The sequence below is a fragment of the Dasypus novemcinctus genome, chromosome 6, assembly GCF_030445035.2.
Source record: "Dasypus novemcinctus isolate mDasNov1 chromosome 6, mDasNov1.1.hap2, whole genome shotgun sequence".
NCBI lineage: Eukaryota > Metazoa > Chordata > Mammalia > Cingulata > Dasypodidae > Dasypus > Dasypus novemcinctus.
This window is the reverse complement of record NC_080678.1, coordinates 49,337,412-49,358,008: the sequence shown is the minus strand read 5'-3', so window position 1 is coordinate 49,358,008 and position 20,597 is coordinate 49,337,412. Positions and strand designations below refer to the sequence as shown.

General features: G+C 36.7%; 1 protein-coding gene across 2 annotated transcripts in view; it reads right to left on the bottom strand.

The window, feature by feature from the left end:
- EXOC6 (exocyst complex component 6) overlaps positions 1–20,597 on the bottom strand; it is a 209,937-nt gene that overhangs the window by 91,352 nt on the left and 97,988 nt on the right. Inside the window, exons 13-17 of one of the 2 annotated variants that reach the window (XM_058298780.1) lie at positions 18,158–18,255; positions 13,493–13,598; positions 7,928–8,037; positions 1,675–1,786; positions 784–918 (exon numbers count right to left, since the gene is read on the bottom strand). In XM_058298780.1, coding sequence (XP_058154763.1) covers positions 784–918; positions 1,675–1,786; positions 7,928–8,037; positions 13,493–13,598; positions 18,158–18,255 — 561 coding nt within the window. The remainder of the gene's footprint in view (positions 1–783; positions 919–1,674; positions 1,787–7,927; positions 8,038–13,492; positions 13,599–18,157; positions 18,256–20,597) is intronic. The other variant, XM_058298781.1, reaches the window with a different exon arrangement.

The window sequence follows — 20,597 nt, the reverse complement described above, 5'->3', positions numbered from 1 at the left end:
TAATCCAGTATCTATTTTTGGAATTCATAACTATGTCAAACTGCTACAAAATGTAATCAGCCATTGATGCAATCAACTCACTGATGATTCAAACCCATGAAATAGCCTCACAGTAACAATCAGGCCAGGGCTTTTCTTTCTTTCTTTTTTTTTTAAAGATTTATTTATTTATTTAATTTCCCCCCCTCCCCTGGTTGTCTGTTCTTGGTGTCTATTTGCTGCGTCTTGTTTCTTTGTCCGCTTCTGTTGTCGTCAGCGGCACAGGAAGTGTGGGCGGCGCCATTCCTGGGCAGGCTGCTATTTCTTTTCACTCTGGGCGGCTCTCCTCACGGGCGCACTCCTTGGCACGTGGGGCTCCCCCACGCGGGGGACGCCCTTGCGTGGCAGGGCACTCCTTGCGCGCATCAGCGCTGCGCATGGCCAGCTCCACATGGGTCAAGGAGGCCCGGGGTTTGAACCGCGGACCTCCCATATGGTAGACAGACGCCCTAACCACTGGGCCAAAGTCCGTTTCCCAGGCCAGGGCTTCTTAACCAAATAACTGGACACCATAACCTGGCCAAGTTGATACAAACACTTAACCATCACACAACTGTAGAGAGGAAGTATATTTTTTTCCATTTTAACAAGATATTTAAAATGCCAATAACTGGCAATTATCTGCTAGTTGTTGACAATGATTAGGAATATAATGGTATCAAGCAAGTAATAAAAATTGCCTTTAAATTTTAAAAATTTCTTACACTGATTGAAATAAAAACTTTTGGTCACATTTTTACGTACCTTAAAAGTAGAAAGTCCATAAAGTCTTGTAGTATGAACAGTTTCTTGAGAAATATTTGTAATGTTAGTTATAAAGTCCTCGAGGTATTTACAAGCTTGTTCCAGGTGTGTTGTATTTATGATGATTTGCACCAGCTACAAAACACAAAATATACTTAGTAAAATGCAGGTTCCATGTAAGCAAAGCTGCCTAATTTTTGAAAAATATAAGATATTGCTTCTAGCAACTATATTATTACTGCATAATTATAGCATTGCATGATACAACTGATTATTTGATTTGAAAAGCCTGCTTACAAATGTCATCATTTAAAATATATATATTGATTCTAACTGCCAATTAATTTTAAATAGCGTTCAAAATAATTTTTCACATCTTACACATTTACTAATTTAAAAACTGAATTTTTTTCATAGTGGCATTATTGATAATCTCCAAAAGATGGAAGCAACCCCTGTCCATCAACAGATGAATAGACAAACAAAATGTGGTGTTTACATACAATGGAATATTATTCAGGTGTAAAAAGGAATGCAGTTCTGATCCATGTGACAAAATGAATAAACCTTGAAGACATCATGTTGAGTAAAATAAGCCAGACATGAAAGAACACATATTGTATTATCTTGCTGATATGAAATAATTAGAATAAGTAAATTCATAGTCAGAAAAAAAAAGAAATTTAAATCTATTTTCTAATATCTTCAGCTATCTACTATTCCCCTGTAAACCCTTTAATCCTCACATTTTGCTATCATTTTAAAAATAAACCCACATATATTAATAATTTTAAAGCACAAAGCCAGTTTTACAGAATGATGTTCAGCAAAAACTAAATTATAATGTTTCATATAGTGAAACATTTGGCTATAAGTATCTTTTTAACCTACCTCTGTCAAACCTATGTGAGGTTTTCTAATAAGGTTCAGTAAACAGCTATTCAAAGTTCTGGTCAGCAGCAGATTTGTTGATTTTCTAAGCATATCATCTATTTCTGTTGAGCTAAAAACAAAGGTTGGTATTATTAAGCTTATCACAAGGGAACAGTTTAGTTAGTATCTTAAATAATAATTTAACACAATTTACTAAAATAGCTTTCTCCAAGTCATTCCTTTTTATCTTTAAATAAATTGCAATGACCCATATTTATGAAATCACAAACTGCAATTCAATTTAATTTCACAATAGTGACATATTCAAAGAAAGCCCATCGATGGTATAATTTAAATGTATTCAATTAACTATTACAGAAAAATCATGGGATAGTTAGTATAAGGAAATAAAATTGTTCTTAAATTATAACTCCATCATGAGACACTTTCAAACAAACTTCATATACAACAGCTAAAAAAAAAACTTCAGCTAAAATTATCTTTAAAATACAAACTGATATGAGTTCTTTCTAGATATAATTAATTACCAAATGTTTAATGTAATTAAACTATCTGTTTCCATTGAGATTTTTTTCAACAGAGTGAAAGAAATAAACTTAATTACCTTAAAATAGTTTTAATTCAGTGCCAAAAAAAAAACCTATGATGATCTTCTCCTAACTACTAGACCTTCAATTTAAGTGAATGATTTCTTGGGTATAGCCTCATTATCGAAACAAACGAACTGTCCTTAGAACAAGGTTACTAAATCTCAGAACTACTCAGAGCTAATGCCTTAGACATAGGCTAAAATTTTAGCATCCTTATATTTTTTTATTTTATAAAAATATTACTCAAAAATCTATGCCATTTTTTTTAAAGTTAGTGCTCTTTATGAGTAAAGAATGTATTCTTTATAAGATTTATTTTTTACTTATTTCTCTCCCCTTCTCCCCCCGCCCCCCCCCCCCAATTGTCTGCTCTCTGTATGCATTCACTCGTTCACGTTCACTGTGTGTTCTTCTGCATCCGTGTGCATTATCTAGTGGCACTGGGAACTGCGTCTCTTTTCTGTTGTGTCATCTTGCTGCGTCAGCTCTCCATGTGTGTGGCGCCACTCCTGGGCAGGTTGTGCTTTTTTCACCCAGGGCAGCTCTCCTTACAGGGCACACTCCTTGCGCATGGGGCACCCCTAAGCGAGGGTGCCCATGAGTGGCACGGCACTTCTTGCATGCAGCAGCATTGCGCATGGGTCAGCTCACCACACGGGTCAGGAGGCCCTGGGGATCAAACCCTGGACCCTCCATATGGTAGACGGACGCTCTATCAGTTGAGCCATGTCCGCTTCCCTAACTTGCTATTATTTATTTAAAAACACAAATAGATCAAGATTTGATGAAACCTAAGTATCTCTCACCACTACTTAAATGTTCTCCTATTTAACGTAGGTACCCTTTCTAATTCTGTTAACCCGAATTCTGGCAGAATGGAAGAAAATAGCTCCCTCTCAATCTTTATATTTAGAATTAAAACTTCTCAGGGACTGTATCACCAGCAGAGACTCAAGGTTACTTAGCATCAAACACTCAAAAAGGAAACTCTTTCTAATCTATCAATAACATCCCTAGAACAAGCAATGTACTCCACTCCCCTGGTTTCTTTTCTGACAAAATTCAACTTATGCTTAAAGATACCCCTATATTACACTTCTCAGATGAAAACTTATCCATTACAGATAATGCCTATAATGTTTTAACATTCCCTGCACTTGAGTCAGATCCTTGAGTGCTGGGTGAATGCATACCATTTCTTCCACAAATGAAAGCAGAAAAAGAAAACTATCAGTATCTTTGTCTTATCTGTGCCAGCGGGACACAACATGAGGTTTTTATTCTAACTGAGGAATTCTTTCTGCTAATTGTTGCCATTTGAACCTAGGAGTTGTACTCTTCCTAATTTTTAAAGCATGTTATTAATACATAGTCATTAAATCTTAATATACAATAAATCTCCTAAAATATTTTAGTCTAACCTTTTATGCTAACTGAAAATTTCTTGAAAGATCAGATCCCTTTCCATTTAGGGTCCAGATCCTTTCTCTGAAAAGATAACTTATGGTCACAGAGAGTTAATGAGAACCACTAGAAACAGAACAAAAGTGACAAATAGCTTATTTATCAAAGATACAAGGAAAAATTCTGCTGTAGCATTAGTATAACATGCTTATCTTTTTGAATGCTTAAAGAGTTCCTATACAAAAAGAGCTGGAACTGATAATAGCAACTGTGATTCTAGTCAGACTTTAGGGAAAAAAAAATATTACAATGCAATTAATGACTTTTACCTTTGGTTTAATAAATGTAGTAAAAAATTAAGTAGGGAAACAGACTTGGCCCAATGGACAGGGCATCCGCCTACCACATGGGAGGTCCGCAGTTCAAACCCAGGGCCTCCTGACCGGTGTGGAGCTGGCCCACATGCAGTGCTGATACACGCAAGGACTGCTGTGCCATGCAGGGGTGTCCCCCGCGTAGGGGAGCCCATGTGCAACAAGTGCACCCCGTAAGGAGAGCCGCCTAGCACGAATGAAAGTGCTGCCTGCCCAGGATTGGCGCTGCACACACGGAGAGCTGACACAGCAAGATGATGCAACAAAAAGAGACACCGATTCCAGGACAAGGATAGAAACGGTCAGGGAAAAACACACAACAAATGGACACAAAGAGCAGACAACTGGGGCGGGGGGAAAGGAGAGAGAAATAAATTTTAAAAATTAAAAAAAAAACAGCAATACTGTAATATTTTAAAAATTCAGTAAAAATTAGTCATTGTCTTTGCTCTGTAAATAAAAATAAATTAAAAATGTTAAACTGTTATGCCTTCAACCAACTTAACAATATCTTAATTAGATATCAGTTCTCTGTTTAAAGAGTCATATTTAGATTAAGCAGCAAGAAAGCACCTGTTAGAAGATGGAAACTGCCATACTACCTAGATAGTATTAAAGTAATTTACATTTAAAGGAAAAGATGCAAGGGACAGATATTACAGATTTGGGATTGCAGCTTCAAGAATAATTCTCAAATATAATTTTATTCCATTTGAGCCAAGTTTTTGGATGACTGTTAGGAGAGACTTTTTATGTTTCTCCCATTCATTTACATATATTTACCTCAAAATAATAAAGGTAGGCATTCTGTCTTGTTCATTTTCTGGACAACAAAATAGCAAATGTTTTCAAAGTTTCTTAACTATAACTGGACTCCCTACTTGGGAGTATATAAACAAATTCAATTCTACTCAAATGTAAGTCAAATTGTTCTCTATCCCTTAACTCCATCTAACTATTGACAAATACTCTAATTTGAGGGTCCTAAATATTTCTTGCATCTCTTGCCGCTCTTCTTCACAACTGATCTTGACTTCATCTCTCACTTGAACCATTGCCTTCACCTCCTCATATTGCTGTTTGTTTTTTCTCCTCCAGTTTGTCATCCATACTGAGGCCAGAGTCAACATTCTAAAATCTAACCATAATGTCACTCCTCAGTTAAAAATTCTTCAACAGCTCTCCAATGCTTACAAAATTAAATATAAATGTGAGTAGCTCCAGCCTCCCATCTAACATTGTAGCCTACCTTCCTCTCCCAAGCCCTGTGTGCCTACCACGTGCTAAGCACTGTACTGGGTGCTTTATACACACGCATTACCTTATTAAACTTACAACCACCTTACGAATTAGGTACTTCTAATGTCTCTCATTTTTAAGATGAGGAAACTGCTGTGTAAAGAGATTAAGTGACTTACCAAAGCCCTTCTGCAGTATCAAACTAAGGTCTACAAGAGTCTTAAGCTTATGTTATTAACCACTGCCTCTGTCTTAGATCAAAACCTTAGAATGTTACTATAGGCATAAATTATCGGTGCCTCTCAGAGCATTTGAACCCTGAAATCTATCCATTACTGAAACCTGCCATTGTAATATTATTCATTTTATGCTACTCCTTTTAACTTAATACTCATTTGTATTTACTGTTTTTTAAATGCTAGATTATGTTGTGTGTGTCATGTTACGTATTACAGAACATCTCTAGAGAGCTTCATGATTGAGGTCAAAAGCTAACGTCCTTAAAATAAATTGTTAGAGACTATATTACAAGAAGCTGGTGGTATACGATGAAGCTTAAGGTAGGGGTTCTTAAATTTTAGCCTTCACCAGCATCACCCAAAGAATTTTGTTTAGCCTTGGGCCTCACCCTCAAAGTTTCTAATTCAGTATGTCTGAGGTTGTTTTTCTAATAATTTCCCAGGTAAAGCTAATGCTGCTAGTCTGGGGGACCACACTCGAGAGCCACTGGCTTATAAGACAATACAGTACAGCAGATACTATGTGTTACATATTTTCCTTCCCTCTCCTCCTCACATTATTCATGTCCAAGAATTAAAGAATCTTTTAAAGAATCTTTATTCACAAGGAAAGAGCAGTGTAAGCCCTAAACTTAGATACTCCTTTACCCTGACAGAACAACATTTCTTTTTCCATTTATTTATACTTTATTTAAATTTTAAACTAGATTTATGGTCACTTACAATAAGAGACACAATAAAATAAAAGAACTTGTAATTGTTGTCACTTTCATATTGAAAAGTAAATGTTATATCTGAACTTTCTTTAATGTCTTTTTTGTGACTTAAAATTCAGAACTGTTTCCAACTGAAGAAAGACATTTCCTGCTATTCAGTACACAAATTCAGAAGAATGGATTTCAGAGAGGCAGGCATTATGAAAGACAGTATCACCACCCTCTCTTCCAGAGAGTATTCACAATCAGAAATACATCAGAACGTATGACACTAATGCAGGTGTTCTAGGTAGCTGAAACAGACGGATAAAGATTAAGGTTCTGTTAGTATCAACTGACTATTCTTTGTACGCTAGATATTATACCAGGTCGTTCAATGGGAGTCAGAGGACCTGCTCCTTCATCCACCTCTTAAACTAAGTATCTCGGTCATTCTGGATACATCCTGAGCCTGCATTTCCTTATCAGCAAAACAGGGATAATATCATATTGCCTGTCTTCATAAATACAGGGTATTATATTTATTACACCAGATAAATGGTATTCTCTCGCCTATAAGATCAAGTTATCAACAGCTGTTGTACCGCTCTTCAGTACTGAGTGTGATACCGATTTGCCAGAGCAATCTTTATTTATTCTGTTGAATTTGTCTGAATTGTCACTTCACGCCTATTTGCAAAAAAACACACACAAAAAAACAAAACAAAAAACTGTTAAAAATAACAGATTTTCAAAAATTCAGTGGCATGGATAGAAAGGAAGGCATTAGTCAAACAGATTTAACAACAAATTTAACAAGGTTTGGACCTTGATTCAAACATACCACCTTAAAAAGACATTCTGGGGACAATTAAGAAAATATTGATATCGAATAGAGAATTGATAATATTTTGGAATTAGTATTAATTTTGCTAAGTGTGAGGTCCTTATTGTTTTTATGATTTTTAAAATTTATTTCTCTCCCCTTACCCGCCCCCCCCACCCCGTTCTGCTCTCTCTGTTCATTCACTGTGTGTTCTTCTGTGACCGCTTCTATCCTTATCAGCGGCACCAGGAATCTGTGTTTCTTTTTGTTGTGTCAGCTCTCCGTGTGTCGGCGCCATTCCTGGGCAGGCTGCACTTTCTTTCGCGCTGGGCGGCTCTCCTTACGGGGAGCACTCCTTGTGCATGGGGCTCCCCTATGCGGGGGACACCTCTGTGTGGCACAGCACCCCTTGCGTGCATCAGCACTGTGAATGGGCCAGCTCCACATGGGTGAAGGAGGCCCCGGGTTTGAACCGTGGACCTCCCATGTGGTAGGCAGACGCCCTATCTATTGGGCCAAGTCCGCTTCCCCCTTATTGTTTTTAGGAACAAAAAATGATTATTTAGGGGTAAAATGTCATTATTTCTGGAATTTGCTTTACAATATTTGAGCAAATATGGAAAATGTTAATCATTGTTAAATACAGATGCTAAGACTATAGGGATGCCCTATTTTCTCTACTTTTATGTATATTTAAAATTTACATAATGAAAAGTTAAAAATACAATTTCAGACACACAGCAACTTAACCCCAAAGTCACTAAAGTATGTAAGACTTTCCAGTGAGATCATAATTCTTTAAAGGATCACAGCATGAAAATAAAGTGTTAATGCTTCCTAAAGATAGCTATGATAAAGATTCATTTCTTATTAATAAACTTACCTCCGGTGTAGTGACTCTGAAAATTTAAGGCTGGCATAAATAAATTCTTTAACTTGAATGTATATATGAGGCACTGACTGAGACATAGGAAACTTCTTTGGGAAAGACTGCTGTAGAAATAAAAATAAAGTTAATACTGTTTTTGAAATCACCTAAAATTTAAAACATAAAATTGAATTTGCATTTGAATTAAGAGTAAATACCTACATCACAAAGTCTACTCTTATATTTATATATTACTTTTGAGATTTTAAAGAAAACTAAAATATTTCTGAAAAAAATAATATGGCAATTTATCCTGCTTGTGAAATCATATTGTCTGACTTCCAACAAGCAGAGAAAACGCCTCTCTATATCTCTGTTCTGATGAGCATCCTAAAAGACATGCCTGTCTGCTTCTTTGAACCCATAACAGAAGAGTCAGGGTGGCCATGAAAGTTACAGGCCAACTTCCTGGCTTAGAGTTATCACCATGGTACAGGGAATTATCCCTATACCCTCTGTCAAAGATCAGATGAGGGGATGTCAAAGATTATACTTATGTGGTAGAAGCTCTGCTACTATTTCTGGAAACTCCCCAGAAAATGTTCACCAGGATACAATAATTCTAAGACTGCCCTTTCCCTTCAATGTAGGCTTGATGCTAATTCAAGAAGATATTCAGTTCATTCCATAACTCCTAGAATATCTTACAGCAGCTTTCTGACTGGTACACCATCAAATACTGATAGAGAACCAATGGTTTACAGAGTGCCTCTTGACTTAAACTCTTCTATCAGTCAATGTTCATTTGAAAACTCTCAGTCTCCAAAAGGTAAACTCCCTCCAAGCTTTTTAACAGAAGTTTCTCATTTATACTTTTTAAAAAACAGCTTTGTTGACATATAATTCACGTACTGTTCTATGTTGAATTTTGTACCTCCAAAAGGTATGTCTTAAATCCTGGTCCTATGAATATGAACAGATCAAAACAGGGTCTTTGAAAATTAAATTAGCTAAAATGAGGCTGCAGCAGTTTGGTTTTATTTACGAATTCCAAACACAGACATTGGATTATGTTTGAAAACTGGTCTGTTCTTCTAGGTGTATTAAATTGTATTAAATTCAGAGGTTCCACTGTTACTTGATTAATTTATGATTAGGGCTTTGATTGGGCTACGTCAGCAGGACGTGTCCCCACCACAAAAGGAACAGGGACTCACAGAGAAAATGACAAGGCAGAGGAGTAAATTAGAGTTTTGATCCAGGAGCCCTGGGAAGTAAACACACAAAGCAGCAAGTATGTGAGGGGAGAGAGAAGGCTCCATTAGACATGCAGAAGCCCCAGGAAGAGAGACAAGCTGTCTGCCTGACAGTTTACAGCTGGCCTTGTGCAGAGAGCAGAGCAGCTGAGTCCAGAGAGAAATCAGACCTGGGAGAGAGACAAGACTTGTCCCAGCCTGTGGCTAAGATTGCAAGAAGCTGGGACCACAGAGCTTTGGGAGGAGGAGGAAGACTGAACCCTTGCAGACATCACCCACCACCTTGCATTAACACATGGCAGCGACTCAGGGTAAGAAAGTAATTCTTATGATACCTTGAGCTGGACTCTTTAGGGCCTTATGACTGTAAGCTTCTGTCCCAAATAAATACTCTTTATAAACCCAACAGAGCTCTGGTACTTCGCATCAGCACCTGTTTGGTACCTCTTTGTCTGACTAATACAGAGAACAAACTGAATTACAGTGGCCCTCATCCAATGACTGGTGTCCTTATAAGAGGGAAATTTGGACTCAGAAACACAGACACCAAAGGGAGAATACCATGTGACCATGGAAGCTGAGACTGACATGCTGCAGCTGCAAGCCAAGGAATGCCAAGGATTGCCAGCAAACCACCAGAAGGTAAAAAGAGGCAGGGAACAATATTCCCTTTTAGACTTCAGAGGGAGCATGGTCCTACTGACACCCTGATTTCAGACTTCTAGACTCCAGAACTATGAGACAATGCATCTTTGTTGTTTTAAACACCAAGTCTGTGGTACTTTGTTATGGTAGCCTTAGGAAACTGAGACACAAAACATAAAATCCACCCTTTCAAATTGTGCAATTCAATGGTTTTTTGCATACTCATAGGAATGTACAACTATCACCACAGCCAAGTTTAAAATATTTTCATCACCTCAATAAGAAACCATACCTTTTAGCTATCATTCCCTCATCATCCTGCCAGCCCTTCTCCTCTAAGCAACCACTAATTTTCTGACTCTCCAGATTTCCTTATTCTGGACTTTCATATGAATGGCATCATATTACAGTAAGCCTTTTGTGACTGGCTTCTTTCACTCAGCATAATTTCTCAAGGTTCTTCCATATTGTAAAATGTATCAGTACTTCACTTTCTTCTTAGGATTGAATAATATTCCATTGTATGGACAAACTGCATTTAGCTCAACCATTTGTTCACTGACAGACATTTGGATTGTCTTTACTTCTTGGCTCTTATGACTTTACTTCTTGGCTCTTATGAATAATGCCGATATAAACAATCAAGTACAAGTTTCCATACGGACATGTGTTTTAATTTCTCTTAGGTGTATATACCTTAAGAGTAAAATTGCTAGGTCATATGGCAACTCTATGTTTAATTGTTTAAGGAACTGCCAGCCTATTTTGCAAAGCAGCTATATCACTTCACATTCCCACAGAACTGTATCAGGGTTCCAATTTCTCCACATCCTTGCCAACACCTGTTATTATCAGACTTCTTGAGTCCAGCCATCTTAGTGGGCAGGTGTAAAGTGGTATCCTATTGTGACCTTAATTTGCATTTCCCTGATCACTATTGATGTCATGTGCTTATTATCCACTTGCAAATGTTCTTTGGAGAAATGTCTATTCAAGTCCTTTGCCAGGCAGTGGACTTGTCCCAGTGGTTAGGGCATCCGTCTACCACATGGGAGGTCCGCGGTCCAAACCGCGGGCCTCCTTGACCCGTGTGCAGCTGGCCCATGCGCAGTGCTGATGCGCGCAAGGAGTGCCCTGCCACGCAGGGGTGTCCCCCACATAAGGGAGCCCCATGCACAAGGAGTGCGCCCTGTAAGGAGAGCTACCCAGGGCAAAAGAAAGTGCAGCTTGCCCAGGAATGGTGCTGCACACACGGAGAACTGACACGGCAAGATGACGCAAAAAAAGAAGCACAGATTCCCATGCCGCTGACAACAACAGAAGCAGAAAGAGAAGACGACACAGCAAATAGACACAGAGAATAGAAAACTGGGGTGGGGAGGGAAGGGGAGAGAAATAAATAAATAAATCTTAAAAAAAAGAAAAAGTCCTTTGCCAATTTTTAAATTGGGTTATTTGTCTTTTTATTAAGTTGTAAGAGTTCTTTATATTTTCTAGATGTAAGTTCCTTACATGATTTGCAAATTTATTTTCCATGATGTGAGCTGTCTTTTCACTGTCTTGATGACGTATGTCTTTTGAAGCACAAATGTTTTTAATTTTGATAAAGTCAAATTTATCTTTTTTTCCTTTTCTTGCTTATGCTTATAGTATGGTATCTAAGAATCCTTTGCCAAATCCAAGGTCATAAAGATTTACCCCTATGTTTTCTTCTAAGAGTTTTAGAATTTTTTTTTCTCATACTTCAAGGCCTTTGATACATTTTAAGTTAAATTTTATGTATGGTGTGAGGTAAGGGTCCAGTTCTTTGGCATCCAGTTATCTTGTGGCTATGCAGTTGTCCGAGCACCGTTTGTTGAAAAGACTATTCTTTCTCCTTTGAACACTCTTGGCATTCCTGATGGAAATCAGCTGATCATAAATATATGGGTTTACTTTCAGACACTCAGTTCTACTCCCCTGAACGATATGTCCATCCTTGTGCCAGAACCACACTGTCTTGGTCAGCATTGCTCTGTAATAGTTTTGAAATTAGTAAATATAAGTTCTCCAACTTTGTTCTTCTTTTCCATGATTGTCTTGGCTATTCTGGGTCCCTGGCAATTTCATATGCATTTCAGAATCAGTTTGTCAACTTCTATAAAAGGACAGCTGGGATTCTGACAGGGATATCAGTATGAGAGTATTGCCCTCTTACCAATATTAAGTCTTCCAATCAATGAACATGGGATATATTTCCATTTACTTAGATCTTCTTTAATTTATTTTACCATTATTTTGTAGTTTTCAGAGTATATGTTTTGTACTTTTTACCAAGTGTTTTATTATTTCCTATGTTATTTTGAATGGAATTATTTTCCTAATTTTATTTTCAGACTATTCATTGCAAGTGTATAGAAATATAATTGATTTTTGTATATCAATCTTGTATCCAGCAACTCTGCTGAACTTATTACTTCTAATAGTCTTTTACAGAATTCCTTAGGATTTTCTATATACAGGATCTTGCCACTTGCAAACACAGAGTTCACTTTTTCCTTTCCAGTCTAGGTGTCTTTTATTTCTTTTTCTTGCCTGACAGTGCTGGATAGAATCTCTAGTACAATGTGTCTGTTTCTGCTTCATGTTTTGGTACTTTTATTATTAGATGCATATATACTTTAAATTTTTATCTCTTCCTGATGGATTGGCCCTTTCATCATAATAAAATATCCATCTTTACATTTGATACATTTTGTTTTAAAGTTTACTTTGTCTGATGTTGGTATAGCCAGGCCAGCTTTCTTGTAGTTGTTCTTTGCATGATATAAGTTTTTCTATGCTTTTACTCTCAGTCTAGATGCATCTTTGAATCTAAAGTGTGCTTCCTATAGAAAAAATAGTTATATTTTTAGCCAGTCTGACAATCTCTGCCTATTAAACAGATTGTTTAATTCATTCACATTTATTATTATATAGTTGGATTTATATCTGCCATTTTGCCTTTTGTTTTCCACAGGTTTTGCATCTTTTTTTTGTCCCTCTCTTTCTTCTTTACTGTTTTCTTTTGCATAGTGTGAATATTTTTCAGTGTAGCATTTTAATTTCATTAATGATTTTTCAGCATATTTCTTGAGATTTTTTTTTAGTGGTTTTTTTTTAGAGTCTATTATATACATCTGTCAGAATCAGCTTCAGATTTATATAGCTTAATCTCAGTAATAGAGAAATATTACGCCTATAGAGTCCTCTTCCTTTCCCCTCTTTTTGTGGCATTATTGTTGTACATAATACATCTATTAGTGTTAAAAACCCAACAATACATTGTTTGACTTATTATATTATCACTTATTATTTCCTTAGCCCACTAAAGTTTTGCTCCCACCCACCTCTTCTGCACAGTACACATATGTAACATTCATATGTCATAGGCCCAGTAAAGTATATATATTATTTTATACAACTGCTTTTAAAATCAGTTAAGAGAAGAATAGGAAGATATGCATTTATAGTGCCTTTTATAATTATATAATTAACTTTACTGGGGCTCTTCATTTGTTAACAAAGCATAGCTGTATCAGTGCAACAAAAAAATTATTCTAAAAGAAGACATTCTCACAGTGACAGATTAATTTTATGTAGCAATAAATATTATGAATTTATTTTTAAGAAAATTATTTAATTAAAAACTAGCTTTTACCTTTTCAAGGTCCAGATCTTGAAAGGGAAACTTACTGATGACTATTTTATATTCTTCTTCATTAACAACAGGGATGGGACTATAATTATCTTCTTCAAAAATGTCTCTGTTAAGAAAAAAAGAATTAAAAACTTATTAGAAAACTTATCATTGGAGTGTTACAGAACAACAGTTTAAAAAAACTATTATAAAAGCATTTTATATTTATTAAAGGTACAAATAGGAAAACATTACCTAATCATCCAGATTTCTAAAATTCAACACCAAATTTTTATATCTTGACCCCTCAAAATTCATATACAATCTCTTATTTTCACTTATTTGTTTTACATTTAGCTTTAGTTGTCTACTCTAAACAATTCTCAAGATGACATAGCCTGGGAAAAACTCATCACCTGTAACCAAAAACAAAGCCATGAAATGAAAATTATTCCAGTCATATTTCTTGATAGGGACAATTCTTAAGTCCTGTTTCGTCTATCTTCTCAACTAGATATGAGCTCCTTGTAGACCAAAATAATGTCTGCTATTTGTTTAGTCTCCCATTATTTTGTGATTAAAAAGGATCTTTTATAATGAGTGAGGCAGAGACAAATCCAAATATCCATGTGCTTTCCTACTCAGCCTCCAAGCAGTTAGGCAAAGCCATATGACTAGTTGTAGCTATTAGTCTATAAATAAAAGTGGTATGTGTTGCTTCCAGGCTAAAGCATTTATGTGACAATTTTGCAAACTTCCTTCCCATGGGTGACAGGGAAATCACACATTGAGAAACTAGAATCACAAATAGAAACAGCCTGGATTCCTGATACACTTGAACTTTTGTGTGAGTGAAAAATAAACTGTATTCATTCACTAAGATTTTTAGATTTTGGTTACTGCAGCATAACTTAGCCTGTCCTGACATAGCCACTATCCAACAATCACCTTACTTTTAATCAATAACTGAGTTTGATTAGTATTTATTGAGGGCCTACTATGCACTAGGTTCTGGGATAACTGGGATAACTGTGATGTAAAACCTCAGGAAGATATAAGCAAGATCTTTGTTCTCAAATCTAATAGGAAAGATAGATATGCAAATAAATTATAATAACTATAATGTTATGTTACACATACAATATATTAAAAAGGTGCAAGGTTCAAGAAAGTAAGAAGTAACTAACTTTATCAGAGTAGATGGGAGGCATTATGAGAAATGTTAGAGAAGCTACAAGCTCTACAGAGATTTTAAAGATGAAAAGGAATACTTCTAATGAGATTATCAGAGAAAGGCATTTCAGACAAAGGAAACATAAAATGTAAAGGCCTAAGAGGTGAAAAAGCATGGTGTGTGTAAAAACCACAGGTAGTACAGTATTACTGGAGTATAAAGCATATGAAGGACCTAGTGAAAGGCTGGGCAAGTAGATTAACTAAGGCACCCAGATTTTATACTATATGCAATGGTATGACATTGAAAGGTTTTAGACAGGGGGATGATACGTGGGGGAGAGTCTGGAAAAAGGCCAATAATGAACACAGAGAAACCAGTTAGAAAGACTGAGAAATAATGCAAATAAAAGGTGATGAGGATTTGAATTAAAGCTGTAGTAGTGGAGGCAGAAAGAAAGTGGTAGAAATGAGATGTCTTAAGAAGCAGGATATATAGGACTTAAAAACTAAATGGGGGTTGTGAGGAAGTATAATTATGATGAATCTGAAGTTTCTAGTAGGGGCACCAGATAAATGATGTAATACCTTGCTCCATGAGAAATATTTGCTGAGATAAGGAATACAAAAGAAGGATATAGTGTGGGCAGTGGATAATATCCAGTTGCTAAAGAAGTCTGAGGTGTTAATGAGACACTGGGAATAATGACACAGGTTCAGTAATGGTGGTGCACAAAGTAGTTAAAATAAAGTTCTGTCCACCTAATGTAGTGAGCCTCAACTAATTCTATTTCATTCTAAATAGTATTCAAAAAGACAGTTAAAAGGTAAGTTATAAGAAAGGAAGCTACTACTAGGAAACCAAAAACTACCCACTTTATAAAAATGCCAAGGAACCAGTCAATATGTAAGGAGAATTTCATGAATGATACGTTTATATTCAGAAATTTTAATGTAGTCTCTCTTTTTTTAAAGATTTATTTTTTTAAATTTATTTCTCTCCCTCCCCCCCCGCCCCAGGGTCTGCTCTCTGTGTCCAGTGGCTATATGTTCTTCTGTGACCGCTTCCATCTTTATCAGCAGCAGCGGGAATCTGTGTCTCCCCTTGTTGCGTCATCTTGTTGTGTCAGCTCTCCGTGTGTGCAACGCCATTCCTGGGCAGGCTGCACTTTCTTTTGCACTGGGTGGCTCTCCTTACGGGGTGCACTCCTTGCGCATGGGGCTCCCCAACGCGGGGGACACCCCTGCATTGCACGGCACTCCTTGTGCGCAACAATGTTGCACTTGGGCCAGCTCCACATGAGTCAAGGAGGCCCAGGGTTTGAACCGTGGACCTCCCATGTGGTAGGCAGATGCCCTATCCATTGGGCCAAGTCTACTTCCCTAATGTAATCTTAATAGTGACCCATTTACTAAACCAAATTCTATAAACATTCACTGAGTTCCTTCTATGTCCCAGGCACTGTATTAGGGGTAGGCAATCAAGAATACAAAAATAAGCGGGAAACGGACTTGGCCCAGTGGTTAGAGCGTCCATCTACCACATGGGAGGTCCACGGTTCAAACCCCGGGCCTCCTTGACCCGTGTGCAGCTGGCCCATGTGCAGTGCTAATGCACGCAAGGAGTGCCCTGCCACGCAGGGGTGTCCCCCACATAGGGGAGCCCCACGTGCAAGGAGTGCGCCATGTAAGGAGAGCCGCCCAGCGCGAAAGAAAGTGCAGCCTGCCCAGGAATGGCGCCGCCCACACTTCCCGTGCTGCTGACGACAGCAGAAGCGGACAAAGAAACAAGACGCAGCAAGTGGACGCAGAGAGCAGACAACCGGGGGAGGGGGGGAATTAAATAAATAAATAAATCTTTAAAAAAAACAAATACAAAAATAAAACCTTGGTACTCACAGTATAGTGGGAGAGAACCGCACATAAAAAAAATTATGGCAGTAATCAGATTATAAATTCTATCATGGAAATAGCCAAGTTTTAATTATTTAAAACCAATTATAACTTTTATTTTTCCCTTATATAAATTGCTGTGAACTCACTGCTTGTAAAATCTTTGAAGATTAGGGTTAGGTAAAGCTTAAATTCTGCTACTTCTTAAAAATCTAAGCAAAAAGTTTGATCTAGAAGGATGGTGAAAATAGAGGTCAAAATAAACTTAGGAATTACGTATTACATTTGGCACACTATCATTTGTTTCCTTCACCATAACTATGGAGAACATAGTTAACTCTATCTGTAGCTGAATTAACCCATTTAGTTTCCCAGAGAGAAAACAATATTTCAGTGTTTCCCCAATCTTACAGAGTAATATCACTATTAGAAGTCTTAAGATAGAGAAAAGAGAACAGCTGGATAAATACAAACTACCAACAACTATAAAAATGAAAACACCCTTCTAAAGAAGGTAGGATAATAACACCAACATTGTAAGTACAGAGCATATTATTTCAATACGTTATATCACAGCATATATAATAGATTGCCATATACATTATAGAATACCACATATAATAAATATTACCCCTATTCCTAAAATGTTTAATATCAAAATTGATAGTTTTATGTAACTATTAGGATTGCCAAATATCTACCTGGAACAGTATGCTAACACTATCACTCCAGAAGAATGCTAGTACAAAAAGTTCAAACAAGGATTAAGTTTAATGAGTTGATTTTAACAGACGTGTATCACCTTGTAAACCACCTGAGCTAATACTAAAAAGATTTCTATTATAGAATTCAGAAGATAAGCCCTCTATAGTTTTAAAAATTATACTTATATGGACTAAGGTCCAAGCTGGTATTTAGTCATTTGGCATATTTTCTATTTTAATCTCATCAAATACTATTATTGACACATTACTGTTATTACCTAGATGTAAGATCTCAAGATTGCCTTTTTATTTTTCTCCTTAGGATGGAAGGCGAGATGGAGGGAGGAAAGGAAGGATGGCTTTTAAAATTTTTTAAATGGGAGAGGGCAGATTTCTCTTTAGCAATTCAAAAGTTATACTGATAATTAAAATACTTTAGTCCATGCTCTGCAGGCATGCGACTAAAGCAAAAGTAATTTTCCTAATTAGATTATTTGAGATTTTAAAAAATCTAATTATATTTGGAAAATCACCCAAACAAAATTTTAAAACTATAAATTTCTGGGGAGCAGATGTAGCTCAAGTAGCTGAGTGCCTACTTCCCATGTATGAGGTCCTGGGTTCAAGCCCCAGTAACTCCTTAAAAATACAAATAAAAAAATAAAAAAACCTATAAATTTCTGTCTCTAATACAAAATACCTTTGAATATTTACAGCATTACAAATATCTAATCTTTACTGAAAAAAATTATGTAACAAAAAAACTGGCATAACTTTGGTACAGAGATCACTTTAGAACTAAAGGTAAGTACAATAAAAAATAGATTACAAGCATTTTTACTGTTAAATGCAAAAATCAATCATTTGAGCATTTGACAAACATTCATCACATTAAGGCACCATGACTTAGACAAACCTGAAAACTCCAGCCCATTTCTTAAGCAGTGTATCATTATATTGATCTCTTATTTCAAATAAAAGGTCAAAAAGCCGGTTCACTGGAAAACCATAACCCTAAAAAAATAAATAAATAAATAGCAAATAAATAACAGATAGGTTAAATCTGTGAAAATATTCATTAAAATGTTGGGAACACTGGAGAATCACTTGGAAGTGATCAATTAACACACTGTAAGCCATTCTAACAGTATAGAAAAAATTATCCTCTTCACTTTCTACTAGTTTGCATTAGGTAAGAAATGGTCTAGAAAGAGTTTTATCGGACTAGATTAATTTTTCTATTTCTTCTCTCTCTTTTCAGTCAGGATTACAGTATTAGCCTTAAAAAAATGTATTAGAAGTAAGAACTGGAGAAAACATCTAGGTTAGTTATCTACATGACTGCTTTGGAAAGTGGAACCTAAATAGGATACAAGAAAAAAAAAAGGAACAGATTCTATCTGAAACATTGGCTTCCTTTTGTACCCTCAATTTAACATAGACTCTGTCATATCTGGAAAATTTACATCTTTCCATCAAACATATACTCACCCAAACTTTATTCCTTTCCAAATTCAAACTCATTGAAGTCTAACCATATCAGAATCTCCATCTGTCACTTCTTTCAGAGACAAAAAACCTACTACAATTTAACTTCCACTCCTATTCCTTTATTGAAACTGCTCTCTTAAATATAAAAGTCAATCATCTCTCAGGAAGTGGCTGTCACTCAATCATTTGAGCTCTCATCTACCATATGGAAGGCCCTGGGTTCAAGTCCCAAGGCCTCCTTGTGAAGGCAAGCTGGCCTGCGCCCACCGAGAGGTGATGGCCCATGCCTGCGGAGAGGTGGCACAGCAAGATGACACAACAAAAGGGAGACAAGCAGACACAGAAGAACACGCAGCAAATGGACAGAGAGCAGACAGCAAGCAAGCCACAAGGGGAGGGGGATAAAAAAAAAAATCAATCACCTCTCACTCTGTCTGACCTCTCTTTCTTGAAACTCTTCTACTTTGAATTCTATAACATCTCTTCTTATTCTCTTTTTACATCTATGAACAACCCTAGTTTTCTTTATAAACTTCTCTCTCCTCCCTTCAATTTTTTCTTCTAGTTCTCTCGTGCAATCTCAAGTCTAAGGACTTCAACAACTTAGACTACATTCTCTGATTATTCTGAATCTATATCTCTAACTAGATCTTTCTAAGTTCCAAATATATAATTCCAAAAGCTGATGGACACATCCACTCAGCTGGCCAGCAAGCACGTTAAAGTTAACTTATCTCTTTCCCTTCCAACTAAATAGAATGCTCGTCCTATTTCTTATCTGTTAATAGTTAGATAATCAATCCACTTGATCAAGAGAAAAACTTGAAAATCATCTACACTTACTCTCTCCTTCCTATTTAATCAGTCACCAAATTCTTTTGATTTTACCTCCTTAAGAAATCTCTTTCAAATATATCCCTCTTTTCCATTATCTACATCATCTATCTACCTTTCTTCCTTCCAGAAACATTCCCAGTGCCACGACTTTATTTCGGGTTCTTAGCATCTTTTCTCTATACCATTATAAGAGCTTCCTAAACTGAAATCCCTATCATCTATCTTTTTCAATTCAATTTATAGCCCAGATTCTCAAAATCATTCAAAAATACAAATTTGATCACGTCATTCCCTGGTTAAAAACTACAGACGGCTTATTAAAGTTCTATAAGACATGCCACAATCTGGGTTAAACTACCTTACCAGTTTCATAACCACTATTTGCCCTTCTTGTTCTCTCCCATATAGTAAAGATTCCAACACCATCAAACCCTCAGTCTCATGTTCACCATACCATACTGTAGCAATTTGATATTACCGATGAATTCAAAAAAGAAATATTGGATTATATTTGTAATCTGGTATGTACCTGGGCATGACTGAGTTATGATTAGGGTATTGAGTCCCCACCCCTTGGTGGGTGGGGACTCACAGATAAAAGGCATGGCAAAGGACAGAGTTGGGGGTTTTCTGATGTTGGAGTTTTGATGTTGGAGTTTGATGCTGAAGCCTTAAGCTAGAGCCCTGGAAAGGTAGCTCACAGAGGAAACAGAAGCAAGCCCCAGGAAGAGAGAAACCCTGAGCCCAGGAAAAAGAAGCCTGAGGAAGGGAACCCAGGAAGCCTGAACCCTTGCAGACGTTGGAAGCCATCTTGCTCTAACATGTGGAAATAGACTTTGGTGAGGGAAATAACTTACACTTTATTGCCTGGTATCTGTAAGCTCCTTCCCCAAATAAATACCCTTTATAAAAACCAACCAATTTCTGCATCAGCACCTCTTTGGCTGACTAATACACATACCTCTATACTTTGCATGTTATTTTCTGTGCTATTAATGCTCTTCCTTCAGATCTACTTCCTGAACTTA